This window comes from Nycticebus coucang, chromosome 15 (assembly GCF_027406575.1).
Source record: "Nycticebus coucang isolate mNycCou1 chromosome 15, mNycCou1.pri, whole genome shotgun sequence".
NCBI classification, from domain to species: Eukaryota; Metazoa; Chordata; class Mammalia; order Primates; family Lorisidae; genus Nycticebus; species Nycticebus coucang.
This window is the reverse complement of record NC_069794.1, coordinates 93980359-94002455: the sequence shown is the minus strand read 5'-3', so window position 1 is coordinate 94002455 and position 22097 is coordinate 93980359. Positions and strand designations below refer to the sequence as shown.

Below are 22097 nucleotides of genomic sequence, written 5' to 3'. Positions count from 1 at the left end.
ATTCTTACCATCTCCATCACTGCCATGGGGTCCCTCAAAGAAGTCTTTAAGGTTCATATTAACACCCAGAGGATCAGTCCTATTCACAGTCAAATGCAGTCTTCTCGGAAGACTAGAGACCATCTACCGCCTACCAGAAGCTGGTAGCCTCCTAATGAGCCCTGGTGCTGCTACAGCTAAATGCAGGCGGAACAAGGATGGTGAATGATAAATAAAAGAAATGAATATGTCACTGTCAGCTGACATGGACAGTACAGGAATTCCAAATTTAAGAAGCTATTTCAGGCGGCGCCTGTGGCTCAAGGAGTAGGGCGCTGGTCCCCTATGCCGGAGGTGGCGGGTTCAAACCCAGCCCCGGCCAAAGAAAAAAAGAAGCTATTTCAGTGGCTGGGTACGGTGGCTCACACCTGTAATCCTAGAGTAGATCCTAGCGTAGTAGGTGGGTAGATCACCTGAGCAAGAGCAAGACCCCATTTCTAAAAAATAGCCAGGCGTTGTGTCGGGCACCTGTAGTCCCAGCGACTTGGGAGGCTGAGGCAAGAGAATTGTTTAAGCCCAAGACTTTGAGGTTGCTGTGGGCTGTGACACCATGGCACTCTTCCGAAGGTGACAAAGTAAGACTCCGTCTCAAAAAAAAAAAAAAAAGAAGAAGCTTTTTCACCTGATAAGGGACAAGGAAGGAATTCTAAATAGAGGCTGTTGAAACTATTTTATGTCTAAAGGAGATCTTATGTGTAATGACACTTACCTTCCCGAAAGGTGCTGGGTTGGAGGGTTTCATGCCCAGTCTAGGCACAGTGTGGGTTTATCTTGTTATACCACCTGTTCAGTACAAGATCTGCCTGGGTGCAGGTGAAGATAAGAGTCAGCAGAGTAGTCTACTTTAGCCAGGATAAAATACTTGTTTATTTAACATGTTTATGTGGTGAACAGAAAATGTTCATCTGTTTCTTGGGATGAGGGAAAAACAGAATTGGAATAATTTTTTCCCAATTCTCTATTACTGCTTTTCTCCATCTCCGCCATTTTGTGCAATATTTATCCATCCTACTTATAAAAGTAGAAGCTATCACCGCAGTAGTTTGATAGATAATGAAGGCTGTTAAACTAACTATAAACTTAAGCTTACCCTGTTTGGTTAAGCTAATTGAAGTAGAGTCATCCTCTAGAAAGATTTCTGTATTTTATGACATTTATATAAAATGTAATAAAAAGGATTTATATAAAATATAAATGTAATAAAAAGGATTTATATAAAATCCTGAAACAGTTACGTCATGCTCAAGTCTCAAAATTAATTATATTGTTGTTGTGACTGTCAGAACAGATTTTCTTTTTTTTTTTATAGAGACAGAGTCTCACTTTATGGCCCTCGGTAGAGGGCCGTGGCCTCACACAGCTCACAGCAACCTTCTCTTGCCTCAGCCTCCCGAGCAGCTGGGACTACAGGCACCCGCCACAACGCCCGGCTATTTTTTGGTTGCAGTTTGGCCGGGGCCAGGTTTGAACCTGTCGCCCTCCATATATGGGGCCGGCGCCTTACCGACTGAGCCACAGGCGCCACCCTAGAAAGAAGCAATTGTATATGGTGACCTAAACATTCCCTATTTAGCCATTATGAGAGATGGTCCTCTGGCTTCTTAGAAGGAACAGAGAAGAAAAAGAGATGATATGGCTGTTTCCAGATGTTTTCACTCTCTGAGAATAACATTCAGGTCTTTGAAGAAGTAGCTGAAATCCCTTTTAATTTTGCTTACCCAATATCAAGAACTTTCCGGCAGCTTATGAAAAACAAATACACTCCTGAAGGATCAAGAAGATTTTATTGGTCCAGCTGAAGGAAGTGGGATGGATTGGCCGACCCACAGGAGGGCTGACCCTCCTCTGCCCAAATTGATAACAGAGGCGAAGCACAGTGGATGAAAACAGTAAACAAAAGAGGAGTTTCTAATTTTTCATTTATTGAGAGACTTTTTGAAATGAGAGCCTGAAGATCTCAAGAGTGAGTTGAATCATTCTCTTATATTCCACTCCATCCTAAACCTTACATTATTTTATTAGGTTCTGATAAGTACTTTTAAAACAGGGTGATGATGAATTAGCATTTTAAGGGGAGTGATTCCCCCCACCTGCTGGAGGTAGAGCCCACTTTCTTTCTTAAAGTAACTATATACTTGTACATTGGGGCTTTTTTTTTTTTTTGACAGAGTCTCATTTTTTTTTGCCCCTGGTAGAGTGCCTTGGCATCATAACTCACAGCAACCTCAAACTCTTGGGCTCAAGTGATTCTCTTGCCTCAGCCTGCCAAGTAGCTGGGACTACAGGCTCCTGCCACAAGGCATGGCTATTTTTAGAGACAGGGTCTCACTCTAGCTCAGGCTAGTCTTGAACTTGTGACTCAGGTGATCAGGCCCCCTCAGCCTCTGGGATTACAGGTGGGAGCCACCTGGCCGAGGCTTTTTTGTTTGTTTGTTCTGCTTTTGTTTTTGCCCTGTAGAAAAAATTTAGAGTGCTCTAAAATTATCTTTGGAACAAATAATTTTGCTATTTTTTAGATAATATCATAGAAAGTTTTTGGAGTTAGAAAAAATGTTAAAAAATCACCCAGTACTAGTTCAGCCTAACTTTAGATGAAAAGCCCATGATGTGTTTGATGGAAAGATATTCAATCCAAGAACAGTACTAATACAAATAAATGTCATTCTTTTTAAGTACTTTAAAATTAACTTCATTAGGCTTCTTTCATCTTGGAGATAAAGTTATCCAGGCCAGTGATACAGGCTTACTTGCATTTCCCTAAACATTTAATACTGTTTCATGTCTGAATGTCTTTCTCTCCCTTCATCTACTGCCTGTCTTCCAAATTCACTTTTCCAGGACATTTTTTCCTGACTCCATGATCGGTGGTCCCTTATTTGCGTTCACGTAGCACCTTGTATCCTGATATTTTTCACCCTGTACGGTAATAATGAACCAGAGTCCACATTCCCTGTCAGCAACACTGTTTCATTCCTTTTTTTTTATACTCCCAGATGCCTCAAGGTTGCCATCTGACACATCATGAACAATGAGCCTTCAGGAAATACTGATGATTCACACCCCAATCCCTGTGTTTTTTCCTCAAACACGTTTTACAGAAGTTCTTTTGATCAGGCTGCAGCCAAAACAGATTCTCTGGGCATAATATAGCGCTAGGCACGTGACACACCCTCAAAGAGTTTGTAAGGAGGGGAGAAGGTAGCAACACAATTCAGCTCTTACAGGAAATTTACAGTACGTTTCCAAGAAGTATGAGATTTATGTTCCAGGTTACATACTCCGTGCTCTGGAAATCAGGGAGGAAGCTGACACTGAATGAACTTTAGGTAGGGCAGACAATAGAGAGCAAGTAGGTGGTATTTGACCTGAATTATGAAAGATGAGCTGGAGACTTATGTGTACGTTGGAGACTGTTAAAGAAAATTTAATTATGGTCTGTAGACCCTGACACTGCGTAGTTAGAACCGTAAAAACATTTTATTCAGGAACTACTGCAATAAGCAAAAAGAGATCACAGAAGATACAGAATGTAGCTCAAACCTCCTATTGTCATAGTATCTGAACAAAATCTTCTCAGTTTGAATGAGGGCGTGGCTCTTGATTTTCTTCGACGGTGGGAGGTGGTGATTCAGGGCATTTCAGATAGAGGCCAAAGAACCAATGTAGCAAAGGAGAGTAAACCAACTTGGGGAAAAAATAATCCAAACAAAGTTAAGCAGCCGAAGCAAAGAGGAATTCTCTGTAGCTAGTGCCTAGAGTAGTGTTGGGCAAGTGGCAGGAGACAGGAAAAGTAGGCTTTATTTTTTTAAAGTAACTCAGCGGAGTTGTTCGGTGATATTTGTAAAGTGAAATGTTTTTCTGTTTATCCGTGGAAGCGCAAATGGAGATGGTAAATTTGAACAAGACTGCTGGGATGCTAAGCCACGCTTTTTGGATTTGGGAGCTGTTAGAAAGCTGTACAGCGTTTTATAAAGATGACTGTCATCTCAGTAGGTGACAGACTAGAGCGCCCCGGCACGCAGCAGCCCCTATTCTGGCTTCAGTTTACTCATTTTTGATAAGAAATGGGTTGGGTCAGATGCCGTCCTAGGTCCTTTCCAGCCTTGCCAGCCTGCTTCCGAGGTCCTGCTGCCTTCCTTCCCACACCTGGACCCCGCGCTTTGCCTCATCTGGGTCCATTTCCATCGTCCCCCACCCCTGGCTGTCCTCACGCGCTTTCAGTCTGCAGGAGGGACCAGGGAGAGAGGACACGTCTCCAGGTAAAGTACGTGAGTGTCCCCTCCGCGGCCCCAGAGTGGGCAGGGAGGCGGGTCTCCCGGTAGCTTTTCCGACCTACGCCCCTTGGGGTCACCCCACAGCCACGTCAAGTCGGGGAGTAGAGGAGGCCTCTGCCCCTCGCGCGTCCCTGGCTCCCCCCAGAGCTTGTGAGTCCGGCAGCAGCCACCAGGATCCACCGCCACTGTCCGGTCGCAGGGCCGACGACGACCAGCGACCTCCCGGAGAAGCCCTCGGGCCGAGGCCCCGAGCTCCGGGGAGCCCCGCACGCCCAGGGACTTCTGGGCCCCGCGTCAAGGACGCGCGCGCGGCGCCGGGTCACGTGAGGCGGCCCGGGCCACGTGACCGGCGGGCCAGGCGCCCTAGCGCCGCCTCGCGCCCCTCCCCGTCGGCGCCGCCGCCGCTGGCGCTTCTGTGGCCGGCGGAGCTCCCGTGGTCCCCACAGTGCACCGGCGGCCGGGCCCGGTGGGAGCGCGCGGCAGCAGCCGGCCTCGCAGGTAGCGGGTGGGCGCGGGCGAGCTCGCGGAGGCCTCTTCCCCGGTGTCCCCTCCCCGCCGCCCCCTCTCTCGGGCTCCGGCCCGGCCCGCGGCTGCCGCGCTCTGGGGAGTGACGAGGCGGCCGCCCGAGTGGCGCTGGCCCGGCAGCTGACGGGTCCTCCGGCTGGGAGGAGGCGGGAGGGAGGGCAGGGCCGCGGGGACGTCCCTCGCCCCCCTCTCTGAGCTGAGCGGGCTCGGTTTTGCTCCAGGCTGAAGTTTGTCGGTGCTCTGGGCGGCGTTCGGCTGAGGGGAGACCTCCCTCCGACTCTCCGCGTCCTCACTCCGCCCTTCCCCGGAGCTTAGCGATTCTCCCCACCTCCCGAAGGCAACGCTGTCGCAAGGCGGGTCCCTGACTGTTCCCTTCCCGCGCAGTCCACAAAGGAAGGTTCTCCCGGCGGGGACCCGGACTCGGAGTGCGGTGAACTGAGCGAATGGCATTTCTCTTGTCCTGCCTCTGATAAAAGTACCTGCCCTGCTCTTTTATTTAAGATGATCATCATCATCGAGCACGCTCAGTTTTGCTCCTGTAAGTGGCTTTTTGTTTTATTTGCACGTGAGACACAAAACCATCTGCAGAACTCTTTGAGCAAGGAATTACAATTTCATAAAGGACTCTCCTAATAACGCTTTTAAAAGACTAGATTTATGGTCTTATTTGCTTTTGCCCTGTTCTTTTATTGGGGGGGAGGATTACAGCCTTCAGAGAGCAAAAACAGTTTCTGAAACTGGTGTTTATTGTGGAATAATAATCAAAATGTCAAAGTGTATGATGCCATAAGAAATGAAAAAAATGACCCTTGAGGGCAGTTTACAATATACTTTAACTGCTTTCAGTATTAAATATGTATGTTTACATTTAGATTTTATTAACATAGCAATTCATCTGTGGGATGAATTCTCATCCATTTAATCCATCGTATGAAGACCAGTCCATATATTAATACTTCTTTGTCTCAAAAAGAAAAAATGTCTCAACTTGTTGTCCTGGATAGAGTGCTGTAGCATCACAGCTCACAGCAACCTCCAGCTCCTGGGCTTAAGCCATTCTTTTGCCTCAGCCTCCCAAGTAGCTGGGACTACAGGCGCCCACCGCAACGCGCAGCTATTTTTTGGTTGTAGTTGTCATTGTTGTTCTGCAGGCCCGGAGTAGATTCAAAGCTGCCAGCTCCAGTGTATGTGGCTGGTGCCCTAGCCTCTGAGCTACAGGCACCAAGCCAATTTATTAATACTTTTAAACAGGTCCTTTTTCTTCTACACTTACTGTTTCTCTCAAAGAAGAAGTATATTCATCTTTAAAGACATTTCTTTTGCAAGTGATTTATTTTATTTTTTTTATTAAATCATAGCTGTGTACATTGATATGATCATGGGGCATCATTCACTAGCTTCACAGACCGTTTACCAAGTTTCACATATACCCTTGTAAGATGCACCGCTGGTGTAATCCCATCAATCCCCTTCCCTCTACCCACCTCTCCCCACCCTCCCCTCCCTTTCCCCCTTCCCCCCATTGCAAGTGATTTTTGTTTGCATAATCCAAATGATCAAGTTATGAGAACTTCAGAAAACAAATAGTTCAAAAATGCAAAGCTGTCAAGCTTGTAGCTTTAAGAAAAATCTTTGGAAATTTAAAAAAATTTTAAAATTAAAGAGTGCTGCCAGATGCTGTGGTTCACACCTGTGATCCTAGTGCTCTGGGAGGCCCACGTGGGTGGATTGCTTGAGCTCAAGAGTTGGAGACCAACCTGAGCAAAGTGAGACCCATCTCTGCTAAAAACAGAAAGCCTAGCCAGGTGTGGTGGTGCACACCTGTAGTCCTAGCTATCAGGAGGCTGAGGCAAGAGGATTGCTTGAGACCAAGACTTTGAGATTGCTGTGGGCTATGATTTCAGGATACTGCCCGGGGCCACAGAAGTGAGAGTCTGTCTTTAAAAAGAGTGCTGAGGGTCGGCACCTCTGGCTCACTGGGTAGGGCGCTGGCCCCATATACCGAGGGTGGTGGGGTCAAACTCTGCCCCAGCCGAACTGCAACAAAAATGGCCGGGCGTTGTGTTGGGCACCTATAGCCCAGTTACTCTGGAGACGGAGGCAAGAGAATCGCCTAAGCCCAAGAGCTAGAGATTGCTGTGAGCTGTGATGCCAGGGCAGTCTATTGAGGGCGACAGAGTGAGACTGTGTCTCTAAAACAAAAAAAAAGCGCTGCTATGTTCCAGCAGGTGGTTGCCCCATCTTAATGGGAGCTGAGAAGTCTGAGAGTGTTCTCCTTTTCTTAGGAATCATTGTGGGGAAAATGAAATATGAAAAAAAGGAAAACCTTTATTATGACGATATTCCTTCTGTGTGTATTACATTAAACAGTAAGTCATGCCTAGGAAACAATATTTGGATGCTTAAGGAATCTAGAGTACACACAAGGCTTTAGGACACATTTAAAAAATATTGTATGGGTTTTTAAAAACCTAAAAGTTAGCTGGACGCCGTGGCTCATGCCTGTAAATCCTAGCACTCTGGGAGGCCAAGAACGGTGGATTGCCTGGGCTCAGGAGTTTGAGAGCAGCCTGAGCCAAAGCAAGACCTCATCTTTTAAAAAAAGCAGCTGGTGTTGTGGAGGGTGCCTGTAGTCCCAGCTGCTCGGGAGACTGAGGCAAGAGAATTGCTTAAGCCCAAGAGTTTGAAGTTGCTGTGAGTTGTGATGCTATAGCACTCTACCCACTCTACCCAGGGCAACAAAGTAAGACACTGTCTCAAAAAAAAAAAAAAAAAAAAAAACAAAACAAAACAGACAAAACCAAAAAACCTAGAAGTATCTAGTTAGTGGAGCAATTTGTCTGGTTAATTCTGATTAAAAAATGAAAAAATCCTAAAAGTATCACATATTATTGTACTTGTTGAGGAATGTAAAATAGGGGTGTCGAGTTGGGCCGCCAGGCCACCAGCCCCAGCCCATAAAACCGTCTTGACACAGACCGTTATACATTTTCAATCTGCATATGTCTTGTTCAGGTCTCAGGTGCTGAAGCACCTTAGAAGTCACCGTCAGTATCAGTAGGAGTGAGCATCTTAGCAGTCTGCCAGTCTTAGTAGGAGTAGCCTCAACAAGCTTCTCCTGAGGCTATTTATACACATGATACACCACAGGTGTGGAGACTGCGATGCAATAATGTTGGTGTTCTCGTTTGGAGCACGAGAGACCAATGATGTTCAATCCCTTCCCCATTCCCTTATTGCCAAAGTATTTCTCACAGGTGCCTCCTAAGTGCTGGCTGAATTCAACCAGAATAGACTTAGTAGAGGAGATGAATTAATAAAATAATTACCTAAATCAATTATGTATTGACCCACAATATGGGGGGGTCTTAATTCTAATATGAACTTAATTTTTAAAAAACTTTTCAAGTATATTTAGTCCACAATATAGACTTATTTTTTTTTAACTTTGCAAACAAAATGGAAGAAAATTTAGAAAATACAAGTAGAAAGAAGAATATACAGGACCTATAATACTTTCTAATGATAACAGTTAATATTTTGGGTTATAAGTACTTTTTGCATACAAATTTCTTGGGTTCCTGAATTCAGGTAACAAGATCTCAGATTGTAAGGAATACTGTTATATCCAAAGCTAGCCCATTCCTGAATTTAGGAGAGCCAGCAGCAAGTTTTGGTAATGAGAACTTACCGGAATCTCTACTTGATTCTTGAGTTTAGACGATTTTGATAGCAAGTATTCAAACATCTAGGGATACTGCTATATTCTTGAGTATATTTTATACTTTAAAAAACGAGTTCATGTTCATGCATACCCAATACTGAACTGTAAGGTAGGGAATAACTGGAGGCAGTGACGAATCTCACCCAGGGAAGAATATACTCAGACCGTTGTTGAAGAATGAAGTGTGTCTGTCTCACAACCCCAGAAAAGAGGATTCCTTGGCTTTTTTGAGAGTAACATTTCACTGGGTTTGCTCTTTGACAGGGTATTGTTTCTGAAGCTTAAGAAAAGATTCTTGTTTTATATAATTAGACAAAGTCTGTCCCCTCTCAAGTGTTTCAATCCTGAATTCAAGTAGTATCGTGGAAACGTAACAGTAGCATTGTCTACAGCTGTGGTAGATCATGTCTAAGGATGACCGCCTGGTCCTCCCATCAAAGGATGGAGTCCATTTCTGCTCTGTTTGAACATAGGATGGCTCTGTGACTTGTTTTGATTAATGGAAGGTGGTGCCGTTTCTGGCCTAGTCCTTAAGAGGTATGGCAGGTTTGGCTGTCACTCTTGGAAGCAAATCAGCCCGTGTACATGTGGAAGCTTGGGCTAGAAAAGGTGTACAGAGATTCCCACGTGTGAGGGAAACTTGTTTTAGTCCTAGTTGGGCTCCCAGTTCCTGCCACCTCATGAGTAACCCCAGCTGAGTGTGCTCAAAACACAGACTAGAGAAGAATAATAAATTGGCATTGTTTTGAGCCACTGAGTTTTGGGATGGTATGTTACTCTGCGGTATGAGTTTACTGAGTTTTGGGACATAGCCTCATGCACGATAAAACTCTTGGTCTTGGTCACAGATGAGTCATATATAAGTTGTACTCAGTAATCTCGTCAACATATCAAGCAGTATGCTTTAGTGATAAATCTTTAAATTAATAAATCTTTACTTCATATCATGTGAGAATATACTTACTGAATTAGTTAAACCGAAGACTGGCTTTATCTCATACTCTATAAGGTAACTGTTTAAATAAAGAAAATCATGTTTGTATAATTGGCTGTCATTTGTATGTGTGATTGTTACTAGTTTGCTTTCTTTAAGTAGAGATGAGGTCCCACTGTGCCACCCAGGCTGGAGCATAGTGGGACAGTAAGAGCTCATTGCAACCTTGAACTCCTAGGCTTAACCTAATCTCCTGCTTCACCCTACCCCACAGAAGAAACTATGGCATATGTCCTATGCCTGAGTAATTTTCAAAAATATTTTCTAAATTAAAAAAAAATTTTTTACGGGGTAGATAGGGTCTCACTATATTGCCCCGGCTGGTCTCAAAATCCTGGCCTCAAGTTGATCCTGCCTTGGCCTCCCAAAATGCTGGGGTTACAGGTGTGTGCCACCGTGCCTGGCTGCCTTATCAGTTTTAAGCAAGCACTCTGTGATATAATTATTTGATGTGTTTTAAAGAAATTACCTATTACCGAGATAGTGGACGTGTGATGTTTCTCTTGCAGTTTGCCATTTGATGAAATTAGCACCATGCTTGTAGTTAAAATCCTTATTGGAAAAATACTAAGATCCACAGTGAACACAGGAATGAGAGATGCTTTTCAAAGTCAAGGAGAGTGATCTTAAGTGAACTGTTATTTCTAATGTGTATGTCACAGGTTTCTAAACAAAATGATGGAGCACTTTTGTCATTGCTCAGAAAATACTAAGAAACTTTCTATTTCAGCATTTTGTTGTTTTTAAATTCCTCTTTCTTGGAGAAGAAAATCTCACAGCAGATCAGGTGGGCACCTTAGAGACGTGTGGTCTCCATCTTCTGCTGGAATGTGTCTTACCGTCTGGGTAGGTTTTCCTAGGTGCTCTTTCCCATTTTCTCTGGTGGCTGCTTCAGGCTTCACTTTTTTTTTTTTTGGCAGTTGCTCCACTTCATCTTTTATTGCTACTTGCCTCCTTACTCTTAGTAAAAGCCTTACTTCCTTCTTCACAGGGGGAAAATAGGCGACCTCAGAAAAGAATGTCCCCAAATGCACAATCAAAACCACAATGAGGTACCACTCAACACCCACCGAAATGGCTATACTGAAAAAGACAGGCTGGCAAGGTGGCTCATGCCTGTAATCCTTGCATGCTGGCAGGCTGAGGCGGGAGGATTGTTTGAGCTCAGAAGTTCAAGACCAGCCTCAAACTATCTGGGCATTGTGGTGGGTGCCTGTACTCTTAGCTACTGGGGAGACTGCAGCAGGAGGATCCCTTGAGCCCAGAAGTTTGAGGATGCTGTTAATTAGGCTAATGCCGGGGCACTCTAGTTTGGGCAACAGAGTGAGATTATGTCTCAAAAAAAAAAGGCAGTGTTGGTGAGGATGTGGAGAAGCAGGAAGCCTTGCACATTGCTGCTGGGTCCCTGGGTCCCCACCCTGTGAGCTACTTTCATTTGTACCCGTCCTTTTCTCCTCTTCTTGTGTTGTAAGGAAAGACTTTCCCCCGTTCTATAACTTCTCATACCTCTGCTTCGGATTCCGTTCCCTGCCACTTTTTCAAGAAATCTGGTTTAGTTGTATCCCATCCTCCTCTGAGCTTTCTCTCTTGGCTCCTTCCTGTTAGCATTAAACGTCTTCAAGTCCCTAGCATGTCTAAAGTAAAAAGTTGAACGAAAGCGTCCCTCAGCTGCATCTCATTCTGTCATCACTGCCCCGTTTCTCCTCTTTCCTTGGTAGTTTTCTTGAGCACGTTGTTGACACTCCTTGTCTCCTTCCCCTTCTGTGTACTTCTCGGCCTGCTGTACTCTGGCTTTTTCTGCCCACAACCTCTCCAAGACTCCCCTTGTGAAACCCAGTGGACACTTCTCAGCGCCTACCTTGCTGGTGTCTCGGCAACATCTGACACTGACGTAGCGCCCTGCGAGGCTCACGTGCTGGCTCCTGTGACCCTATGCTCTCCTGGTGTCCCTTCTACTCTGCCTGTTCCTTCCCAGTCTCTTCCGTGAGGTCCTCCTTGTACCTTTACTGTTGGAGTTTCTTCGAGTTCTGTTCAAGTCCTCTGTTCCTACACCACGTACCTTTCCCTGGGTGATCTCATGCCAAGTTCTCAAATCTCCAATGCAGACCTCTTTCTTGAGCTTCTGTTTTATGAATCTGTTGGGTCATGTCTATTTTCATATCCCCTGGGTACCTGAAACTGATAATGTCCTGAGTAGAATTCCTTGTCACCCCTGAAACTTGCTGCGGTCAGTGTCACAGTGAGTGGTGGTCCAGTTTGCCGCTGTGCTAGCATCTGGGTGTAATCCTGGGCCCTGCCTTTTTCCTTACGCAAGTCCCTTGCTCACATTCAGTTGGTCACAGAGTCCTTGTGAGTCTCGCTCTCATCTGTTCTTTTCCATTTCCCTGATGGGGGCTTGCATCTGTCTTTTTGGATTTATTGTAGCATCTTGGGCTCCCTCTAAGCTAGCGGTTCTCAACCTGTGGGTTGTGACCCCCTTTTAACAATGAAAATACATTGCGGCATTAGGAAGGTTGAGAACCACTGCAAGGACTTCTTTCTCACCACGCACCACCAGTCCCTACGTTCAGCCAAAGGAGTCTTTCACAGGCCGGTGTCTGGTCACGTGACTTCCCTGCCTGAGACCCTGGGATTATGTGGTGCTCTTAGGGTAAAGCCCAGGCTGTTGGCTACAGCCACTTTCTTTTGGTTCCTCCACCAGACGTTACCTGGCATGTGTGCTCACCACAGTAGGTGCTGCCTCTTGAGTAGGTAGTTAAAGCCCACTTCCCACTTCTGGAGCTGCCACAGCATCTGAACTCCCCCATCAGAGCACTCACCACAGTGTCTGACACTATGTGTCTAGATCCCCCAAACTGTGTAACCTCTGCTGGGAATGCCTCTGTGTCCTGTTCACCTAAGGACATTTAGTAAGCATTTATTACTTTACTACTACGCCTGGTACAGGTTTTGTTTACAGGGCTTCTCCCTTTCCATTGCTGGAATTTTTGTTTGGCTTTAGGCCATTGCAAAGTGCAGTTGATACTTTTTATACAGTTAGACTAGAAGAGGAAATCACTTTTGGGATATTTATATACAAAAGATTTGTGAAACCATAAATACATTTGAACTTGACCCCTCTATTTTACCCTAGAACTTGTAATTATTTTGTTTTACTCATTAACCTTTGACCATTATTGTGTTTTATCTATTTCTTTAAAGTTTGATCTATGTATTTTTATTTGGTCTGTTTTGTAATACTTACATGTTTGGTGCAATAGAGAACAAAACTGTAGGAAAACATTATTTCTAAACATTGAGATTTCTGGTTTCCTTTTGAAAATAACAATGTTCCATAAAAAGCATTACTCTGAGAAGATCACAGTCAGCTTCGCAACCCTGGATATGTACGATTGTTTTCTGCTAATACTGTTTCCACTTGGATTGTTTGCTTTTCTAATCTGAGCACATGGCTTTTGTAGAATTATTCCTTGTTTTACAATGAGCTGTCAGATTCCATGTCCTAAAATTGCCCAAAGTTTTGGTGCAATGGAATGAACCCAGCCCCATGGATGATGGGGCTAAAGAAATGCTTCTAGAGACCATTGTTGCAATCCGTGCTTCATGCCAAGTAACTTACTGACAGTGGGAAATGAGAGTTCTAAGTCATTTTACTCTTAAATGAGTGACAAATTTGACTATTATATTGAACATGTGCAGAGTTTCCTTGTTATTATTCCCAAAGCAATACAGCTCTTTACATAGCATTTACATGGTGTGGGTATTACAAGGGGACATGCAGAGGTAATATGTAAATACTGTGCCATTTTATATCAGGGACTTGAGCATCCGCTGATGTTGGTTATCTTCTGGGTTCCTGGAATTACCACACCACCACCCCCCAACCAGATACTGAGGGATGATGACTGTATTTTTCACAGTAGTGCTTTTTTTGTGAGGCACCTTTGACTTATCAGTAGCTCATAACTATAAATAAATTCCTACTGGGGCAGTTTAGCAGCTTAAACTGATAAAAACCATCCACTTCTGAAAATAGAGAAACCTCTATTGGGAAATTTCCAGTGTAAGTGGCTTTAAAAAATTTTTTTGCAATTAGAAAAATCATTTGCGGGCGGTGCTTGTGGCTCAGTCGGTAGGGCGCCGGCCCCATATACCGAGGGTGGCGGGTTCAGGCCCAGCCCCGACTGAACTGCAAACCAAAAAATAGCTGGGTGTTGTGGCAGGCGCCTGTAGTCCCAGCTACTCGGGAGGCTGAGGCAAGAGAATCGCCTCAGCCCAGGAGTTGGAGTTTGCTGTGAGCTGTGTGATGCCATGGCACTCTAAAGAGGGCGATAAAGTGAGACTCTGTTTCTACAAAAAAAAGAAAAAGAAAAATCATTTGCATGTTTGACATTACTATTTTGGGTCCCGTAAACCCGGTCATAGCTTGCATACTGCAGAATGTTTAGGCCATTTTAAATGGATTGTTCCAGCATTCAGCGTCCCTGCAGTTCCTCCTGAGAAGTGGTTCCCATGATAAAGAGTGGCACAAATTCATTTCATGCTCCAAAAATGACGCTAGAAGAATCAGAATCTTGCTGCTAACCAGTTATGAAGGGTTGCCCACCCTATACTGATCTCTCTTCCTTAGAAATCTTTTAGGTCAGCAGAACACAGGCCTAGAGGTAAACAGTTCTATTAGAGGCATCATTCTCATGTGACAAATACATTCTGGTTAGGATGAAGGAGGTTGAAGTCTGTGGAACCACATGACGGGGTCAAGAGTCATGACCTAGGTCAACCCTAAATTTCTAGTGTGTTTAATATTGAGACCATTATTTCATCACAACTTCCTTGTACTGTTTCTCCCCATTTCCTGTTTTTCAAACTCTGTAAATATTCAGATATATTTTTGCTAGATCAGTAAAAGAGAATCCTCCCCCACCCTTCCTTAATACTTGGTTCCTAGGGGAAAGGAAAATAAATGTGCTTTGAGAGAAATCAAAAGATTGGTTGCCACTAGTCCTCCAGTTCTAAATGTGGATTTCTAAAATTGGATGGTCTGTGTTTGTCCTCCTAACTGGATTTACTTTCAGTGTATAAGCCTTTTCTTTCCCAAGCCACTGCTCTCTGAGGGACAGTGCCAGTTCCTAGGAAAGCCGTCCCAGGGACAGATAGTGATCTATAGTAGTAGTACAAGATGTATCTTCAAGTCCCCCAGAAAACGCGGAGATCCAGCTGGGTTGGCATATTATCTTTTGAGGACATTAAACTCTTTTCCTGCTGCTGCTTACATTTCTCTTTTCTGTTCTACCCTTGCTTTATCTCCATAAGTAAAAAGTTACTGATTCACTTATTAATAATTAACACTGACTGATAATTCAGGCTGAACGTATCAGTGCTACTTATGGGAAAGAATTTCGTAGATAAAATAATAGATAAGAGGTTGAAAAAAATTACTAACCTAATGAGGTACTTCAGAAGTAAGTATTTAATATGACTGAGTTGCTTATTACAACTTATTGTATTTATGATTATCAATCAAGTTTGGGAAGGGCCTGTAAGTCATCTGGTCTAGTTTGAATTGTTATATGTGCTGGCAAGTTTTAAGAATGCTGTATTTCTGGGCGGTCCCTGTGGCTCAAAGGGGTAGGGCGCCGGTCCCATATGCCGGAGGTAGCTGGTTCATACCCAGCGCTGGCCAAAAACTGCAAAAAAGAAAAGAATGCTATATTTCTTTTAGAAATGTTCAATTGATAATTTCTCTAATTTGAATTTGTGTTTCCAAGACAGAATAAATGAAGTGTTATTATACTTTTCCAAAAGTATATTTTAGGACCAAAACCTTTCTACATTGAATTTTTAAAAATGTACTTTTTAAAAATTCTAGAAAATATATATTTTTAAGGCCAGCATGGTGGCTTATGCCTGTAATCCTGCTAACAGGGGAGACGCTTCACCTGGACTCCACAAGCAGGTATACAACAATGCTTAATGAAAAGTACCCTAAAGGGGTATTTGCGAAACTTGGTAAATGTAGAATGTAAATGTTTTGGCACAGTAACTGAGATAACGCCGGAAAGGCTATGTTAACCACTGTGATAAAAATGTGTCAAATGGTTTATGAAGTGAGTGTATGATGCCCCATAATCATATCATTGTATACAGTTATGATTTAATAAAAAAATTAAAAAAAAAAAAAAAAAAAAGAAAAGTACCCTAAGAAAGGTAACCCAGCTCTTTTCCTTCCTCCGAATTATAACCACTCCCAAGGAAGCTCCCCAAAAAGTGTAATACAGCCGAACTATGTGCTTATCTCTAAATACAAAATAAAAAATATATAAAAATAAATGTATCCTGTAGAACTTAGATATGTTAGCTATGTTATAGAACAATATATACTGTATGATTATAATTTTTAAGTATATATACAGAAATGGATATACTAAAATGTATCTCTGTGGAGAGACATTGATTCTATTTTTAAAATATATCTATAACAAATACTTTCTGACAAAAATAACCAAATAGTTTAAATGGAAATAAAAGCTTAATTATTTGAATTGTGTTTTACTTCCTAAGCACTGTTAAAAGGTTTGGGGTTTTGGGGTTTGTTTTTTTTTTTTTTTTTTTGTAGAGACTAGAGTCTCACTTTACTGCCCTCGGTAGAGTGCCGTGGCATCACACGGCTCACAGCAACCTCCAGCTCTTGGGCTTACGTGATTCTCTTGCCTCAGCCTCCCGAGCAGCTGGGACTACAGGTGCCCGCCACAACGCCCAGCTATTTTTTTTGTTGTTGTTGCAGTTTGGCCGGGGCCGGGTTTGAACCCACCACCCTCCGTATATGGGGCCGGTGCCCTACTCACTGAGCCACAGGCACCGCCTGGGGTTTGTTTTTTGAGACAGTCTCTCACTCTGTTGCTCTGGGTAGAGTGCCATGGCATCATGCTAGCTTCCAGAAACTTCAAATTCCTGGGCTCAAACTATCTTCCTGCTTCAGCCTCCTGACATAGCATACCCTGGGTGTTTGGATAGCTTCACAAGCCTCACAGAGAAGCTTGTCTGAATTCTTAAGATACCTGTTCATGTCATCAGCTGCCCTGGGTGAGTACAGTCTGATGAAGACATGCTTTGGGCCTTATTAGCCCAAGGATGCACCTTGTACTGTTGGGAGCTCCCTGAGGGGAGAAGTCACATTTGGTTTCCAGAGCCTCCTAAAACTGGAAGAGTGCAGGAAAAAAGACATTGATGAGCTTTCACCAGGCAAATCTAGGCAGAGGCATTTGGGGCAATGTTTTGTTTTTTGGTTTTTTGGAAGTACTTTTTACATTTGGAATACTTGAAAAGCAGATGATGGTATACATTTACAAGACAAGGCAAAGTCAGAAGGAAATATGGTGGAGTTTGGAGTTTAGCCACTGAGGGGACAGGACTGACGGACACTGTGAGAAGAATCAGAGTGGTGGGGGTTGAATCTGACTGTGCCTTGGAGTGCTTTGTGAGGTTGGCAAGTCATTTCATCTCTGAGCTGCATTCTTCATCTGTCAAGAATGGCTTATAGTCTCCTTACAAGATCACTGTGAAGGCTGAACAAAAGAGTATATGGGAGGTTCCCTAACACAGTGTGTACGACAAGCCAGGCTCTCGGTAATGGTTAGTTTAGGAATAGTTGCTTGCTTGGCCAACATCATTGTGTGCTCAACAAACCCCTCCTAGCTTCTTCATTGCATCTTGCACATAAAATCACAAATTTTTATTTATTTGTTTTTTCTCAGACATTAGGATATAAAAATCACAAATTTTTATTGATTTATTTTTCTCACACAGAGATTAGAATATAAAAATCACAAATGTTAAGAGCTGGAACAGATTTGTGGGAAACCCAGGCTCAAAAAGGCAAATAGCATGTCCTACTTACTGATTCAAAGTAGAGCTGGGAGCAAAGCAGGCCTCAGGACTCTGCGGTTTCCACTGTACCAAGGTTACTGGGGATGCTTTTTTTTTTTTATGAAGGGTGTAGGCATGTGAGACATATGAACTTTTTTTAATTGACTCTTAAATTACAAGTCTTGGGAGTGAGAAATACCTTGTAAAATAAAGCTTCAAGTAATTCAGCAGTGGTTAAAGTCAACTCATTGTAATACACCATCATTAGGAAGGTTAGCAGGACCTTGCCGTAGATTACCACACCCTCAGGGCAGAGGTGCTTTTATCTGATTAATAATTTCAGAATTATTGTACTGCTGTCAGGAAATTGTATGGTTTTGAATGATAGTAGCCCTTTGGGTTATAATTTCAAAGGTAGTGAATGGTGTGTTTTGGCTAATTTTGTATCTATCTTGTAAAATGTAAAATTTTGAAGACTAACTTGATGTGACTCAAATTATAGAATATGCATCTGGATTTTCTTGTGCTTCTAGGGTTCATATTGCTTGACTTCTTGTGACTCCTTTCTCCATCTGTTTTTTTTTTTTTCTTTTAATTGTTGAAGATTCATTGAGGATACAGGAAACCAGGTTACACTGATTGCATTTGTTAGGTAAAATCCCTCTTCCAATCATGTCTTGCCCCCAAAAGGTGTGGCACACACCAAGGCCCCACCCCCTCCCTCCTTCTTTCTCTCTCTGCTCTCCCCTTCCCCCACCCCCACCGTGTCCTTAATTGTCCTCATATCAAGATTGAGTACATAGGATTCATGCTTCTCCATTCTTGTGATGCTTTACTAAGAATAATGTGTTCCACTTCATCCAGGTTAATACAAAAGCTGTAAAGTCTCTGTTTTTTTAATGGCTGATCAGTATTCCACGGTGTACATATATCACAGCTTGTTAACCCATTGGCAGGTCATTTGAGGGCTGTCTGGTTTTGTTCTGTTTTCTTCTAAAAGCATTGGAGATGATGTTACCATACAAAGAATACTTAAAACTTAAGAGCAAGAAAAAGCGTATGGGGGCAGTGCCTGTGGCTCAGCGGGTAGGGCGCCGGTCCCATATGCCGGAGGTGGCGGGTTCAAACCCAGCCCCGGCCAAAATTAAAAAAAAAAAAAAAAAAAAAAAAGAAAAAGCGCATGGTCCAGTAGGAAGACTGAACATACGTGAGCAGCAGGTGAAGGGGGCAGACTTGAGCTCCCAACTGCCTGAATCAGATTCTGATGCTGCCACTTCACCAGTTGAGCAGATCCTTTTTTTTTTGAGACAAGAGTCTCACTGTGTCACCCTGGGTAGAGTGCTATGACATCACAGCTCACAGCAACCTCCAGCTCTTGGGCTTAAGTGATTCTCTTGCCAGAGCCTTCCAAGTAACTGGGACTATAGGCACCTGCCACAACACCTGGCTATTTTTTGGTTGCAGTTGTCACTGTTGTTTAGCAGGCCCAGGCCGGGTTTGAACCTTCACCCTCGGTGTATGTGGCTGGCACCCTAGCCGCTGAGCTACAGGCACCGAGCCAGCTGAGCAGATTCTTAAAATCCCTTTAGCTCTGTTTCCTTATTGGTAAAGTGAGGATTAAGTAAATTAATAAATGTGAAAGCACTTAGAGCAGTGCTTGGTGCATGGTGCTCAATAAATTGGTTGTTATTGTTGCTATATTCTAATTAGTTTTTTAAATGACAACTGGCCTTGCACAGGAACAGTACCAGTTTAAATAAAATTGAGATGCCATGATAATATGCTGTGTGGGAGGGATATGGATAAAAAGGTGCTATCTTGCATTGATGCTGATTTTATATTTTGGTACTACATTAGAGGACGATTTGAAGTCACGGGTGAAGGTTAAATAGCTTATTAGACTTTGTCCTAGGAATTCCACTTTTAGAGATTTATCTTAGACATGTATGTATAAAACAAGATATATATATATGTATGTATTTATAAAAAATAATGCATGCAAGTGGCCAGACGTGGGGGATCACACCTGTAATCCCAGCACTCTGGGAGGCCAAGGCAGTGGATCACCTGAGCTCAGGAGTTTGAGACCAGCCTAATCAAGAACAAGACCCCATCTCTACTAAAATAGAAAAAACTAGCAGGGTGTAGTGGTACACACCTATAGTCCCACCTACTCAGGAGGCTGAGGCAAACAACATGGTCTTTTGAGCCCAAGAGTTTGAGGTTGCTGTGAACTATGACCCCAGGGCACTCTACCCTACCCTGAGACTCCGTCTCAGAAGAAAAAGAAAAAAAACACAAGCAATAATTGCAGTATTGTTCTAGCAAAAGACTAGAAATAAATGTCTGTCAGTAGGAAACAGGTAAAAACAGGTGAATCGTTAAATCCATGTAATGGATTTAAGATAAGGAGTGACTGATAGTCAGTGGGTAAGGTGAACAACTAGTTCTAGTTAGTTGTTCTGTCATTGCAGAAACAGGCCCAGGTTTGAAGGTAGGAGAAGGCTTGGGTACATTGCTGGGGAAAGTGAGCTATCCGTTTAATTCATTTACTCTGGAATTGGCTTTTGTCATCTTTTGTTAACAGAGCTTTACTTAAAGCTAGCTCAATGGCTATTTATTTTTTTCTTGGGATCTTTTCTGTTTGTTCCAGCAGAGATGTCAGCTTATTTATAGGAGTTGCTCCAAGCCAGAGTCATGGTGGATGTAGGGAAGTGGCCAATCTTCACTCTGCTTTCGCCTCAGGAAATTGCTTCTATTCGGAAAGCTTGTGTCTTTGGCACCTCGGCCAGTGAAGCACTGTACGTGACTGACAGCGATGAGGTAAGTTTAGTTTCAGGGCTTGCTTTAGGGTTGGACTTCAAAGTGTGGCATTTGAAGATGGAGAAGCCGAAGTTCAGGAAGACTTGCCTTTGACACGATTTCTCTCTTCTTTTGATGTTGTGATTTAATGCCCTTCGATTTCATACTGCTCTTTGAGTTCCACGGTAGAGACAAATATTCTCCAATGTAAGCAATGCCTGTGGAGGTCGAACATTTCTTGACAACCTTATCAGTCCCTTCATACCTAATCAGTTATCTAATTGAACTTGAAATGTCATATTTTCAAAGAACAGAGAAGGGAGCTTTTACCTTAGGCCTTAGGCCAATTGACTCCAACCAAATCGTTTATTTTCTAGGTCTTTGTATTTGGACTGAACTATAGTAACTGTCTAGGAACTGGAGATAACCAGAGTACACTTGTACCCAAAAAGCTAGAAGCCTTATGTGGAAAAAAGATTAAAAGCCTCAGTTATGGGAGTGGACCACATGTTCTGCTCAGCACTGAAGGTAAGGAGGGAACAAATGGAGCGTTTCAGTTTGGGGGAAGTTGGGCAGTTAACTCTAAGCCAAGAGGAGGTAGGGCTGTATCAAATAATTAATTTTGGACTGTTTCGTTTCTTAATTCCTGAGGGGAAGTACACAAAGCAGGTGAAAATTAAACACTTGAGGCCAACTTGGGAACAGCCACAGAGGATGACTTACAAATTGGGCAAACTTCTGAGGTTCTAGACTACTTACATAAAGCTACAGAACATTAGAGCAAATGAATTGGTCCTTCTAGCCCAGTTTTTCAGTGGGTTTGTGGTTGCAAGGCAACTTTCAGGGTTTCCTTGGTATATATATGTGTGTATATATATATATATATATTTTTTTTTTTTTTTTTTTTTTTTTTTTTTTGTAGAGACAGAGTCTCACTGTACTGCCCTCGGGTAGAGTGCCGTGGCGTCACATGGCTCACAGCAACCTCTAACTCTTGGGCTTACATGATTCTCTTGCCTCAGCCTCCCGAGTAGCTGGGACTACAGGCGCCCACCACAACGCCCGGCTATTTTTTTGTTGCAGTTTGGCAGGGGCTGGGTTTGAACCCGCCACCCTCGGCATATGGGGCCGGCGCCCTACTCACTGAGCCACAGGCGCCGCCCTCCTTGGTATATTTTTATAAACACAGATCCTACTGGTTTTCTTTCTTTGTGTGTTCCTGGAATCATTTGAGTGGAGTAATCTTAGCTGATTCCCTGACATTGAAGTGGGTCATATTGAAAGAATGGGATTCTGGGGCGGCGCCTGTGGCTCAAGGAGTAGGGCGCCGGTCCCATATGCCATAGGTGGCGGGTTCAGACCCAGCCCCGGCCAAAAACCACAAAAAAAATAAAAAAATAAAAAATAATTAAAAAAAAAAGAAAGAATGGGATTCAGTTGGTAGGTTCTTGTCCTTGTTTTCTCTTTCTCCAAGAACACTCAGTAAAGGAGAGTAGATGTTTATCTTTGGTGACTTATCTGCACTGTGGGTAACCAGCACTCTAGGAAAGTCTCTTCTGTATAATCTAAATGCTTCCTTCCGTATTTTAGGCACATTGGCTCTTGCTCTCTCTTTTGCAGAGGTCCTCAGCTTTCGGTTGACTAATTGTCTAGGGTGGCATTTGGGAAATGCTTTGCATTCCTGCCTTTCTGCATCTCCACTGAGGAATCACAGCTTCCTTAGATGCTGCCGTAGGCCTGAGTATCTATGGCTTTTTGATTGTCCATAACTCATATCTGAATTCACTCCATGTTCTCTGCATCTTTCCCAAACTGTGAGGTCCAGATCTGGGGGTGATTGTCTAGTTCAAGTGTAAGCGGAGCTGTGCAAAAT

The 22097-nt window shown here is 43.4% G+C and overlaps 1 protein-coding gene across 2 annotated transcripts in view; it reads left to right on the top strand.

The window, feature by feature from the left end:
* Window positions 1-4979: 4979 nt before the first annotated feature.
* The window catches only part of RCBTB1 (RCC1 and BTB domain containing protein 1), a 59663-nt gene continuing 42545 nt past the window's right edge, over window positions 4980-22097 (top strand). The window contains exons 1-3 of one of the 2 annotated variants that reach the window (XM_053563746.1): window positions 4980-5376; window positions 20076-20245; window positions 20602-20752. In XM_053563746.1, the coding sequence (XP_053419721.1) occupies window positions 20120-20245; window positions 20602-20752 (277 nt within the window). In that variant the 5' untranslated portion in view covers window positions 4980-5376; window positions 20076-20119. The remainder of the gene's footprint in view (window positions 5377-20075; window positions 20246-20601; window positions 20753-22097) is intronic. The other variant, XM_053563745.1, reaches the window with a different exon arrangement.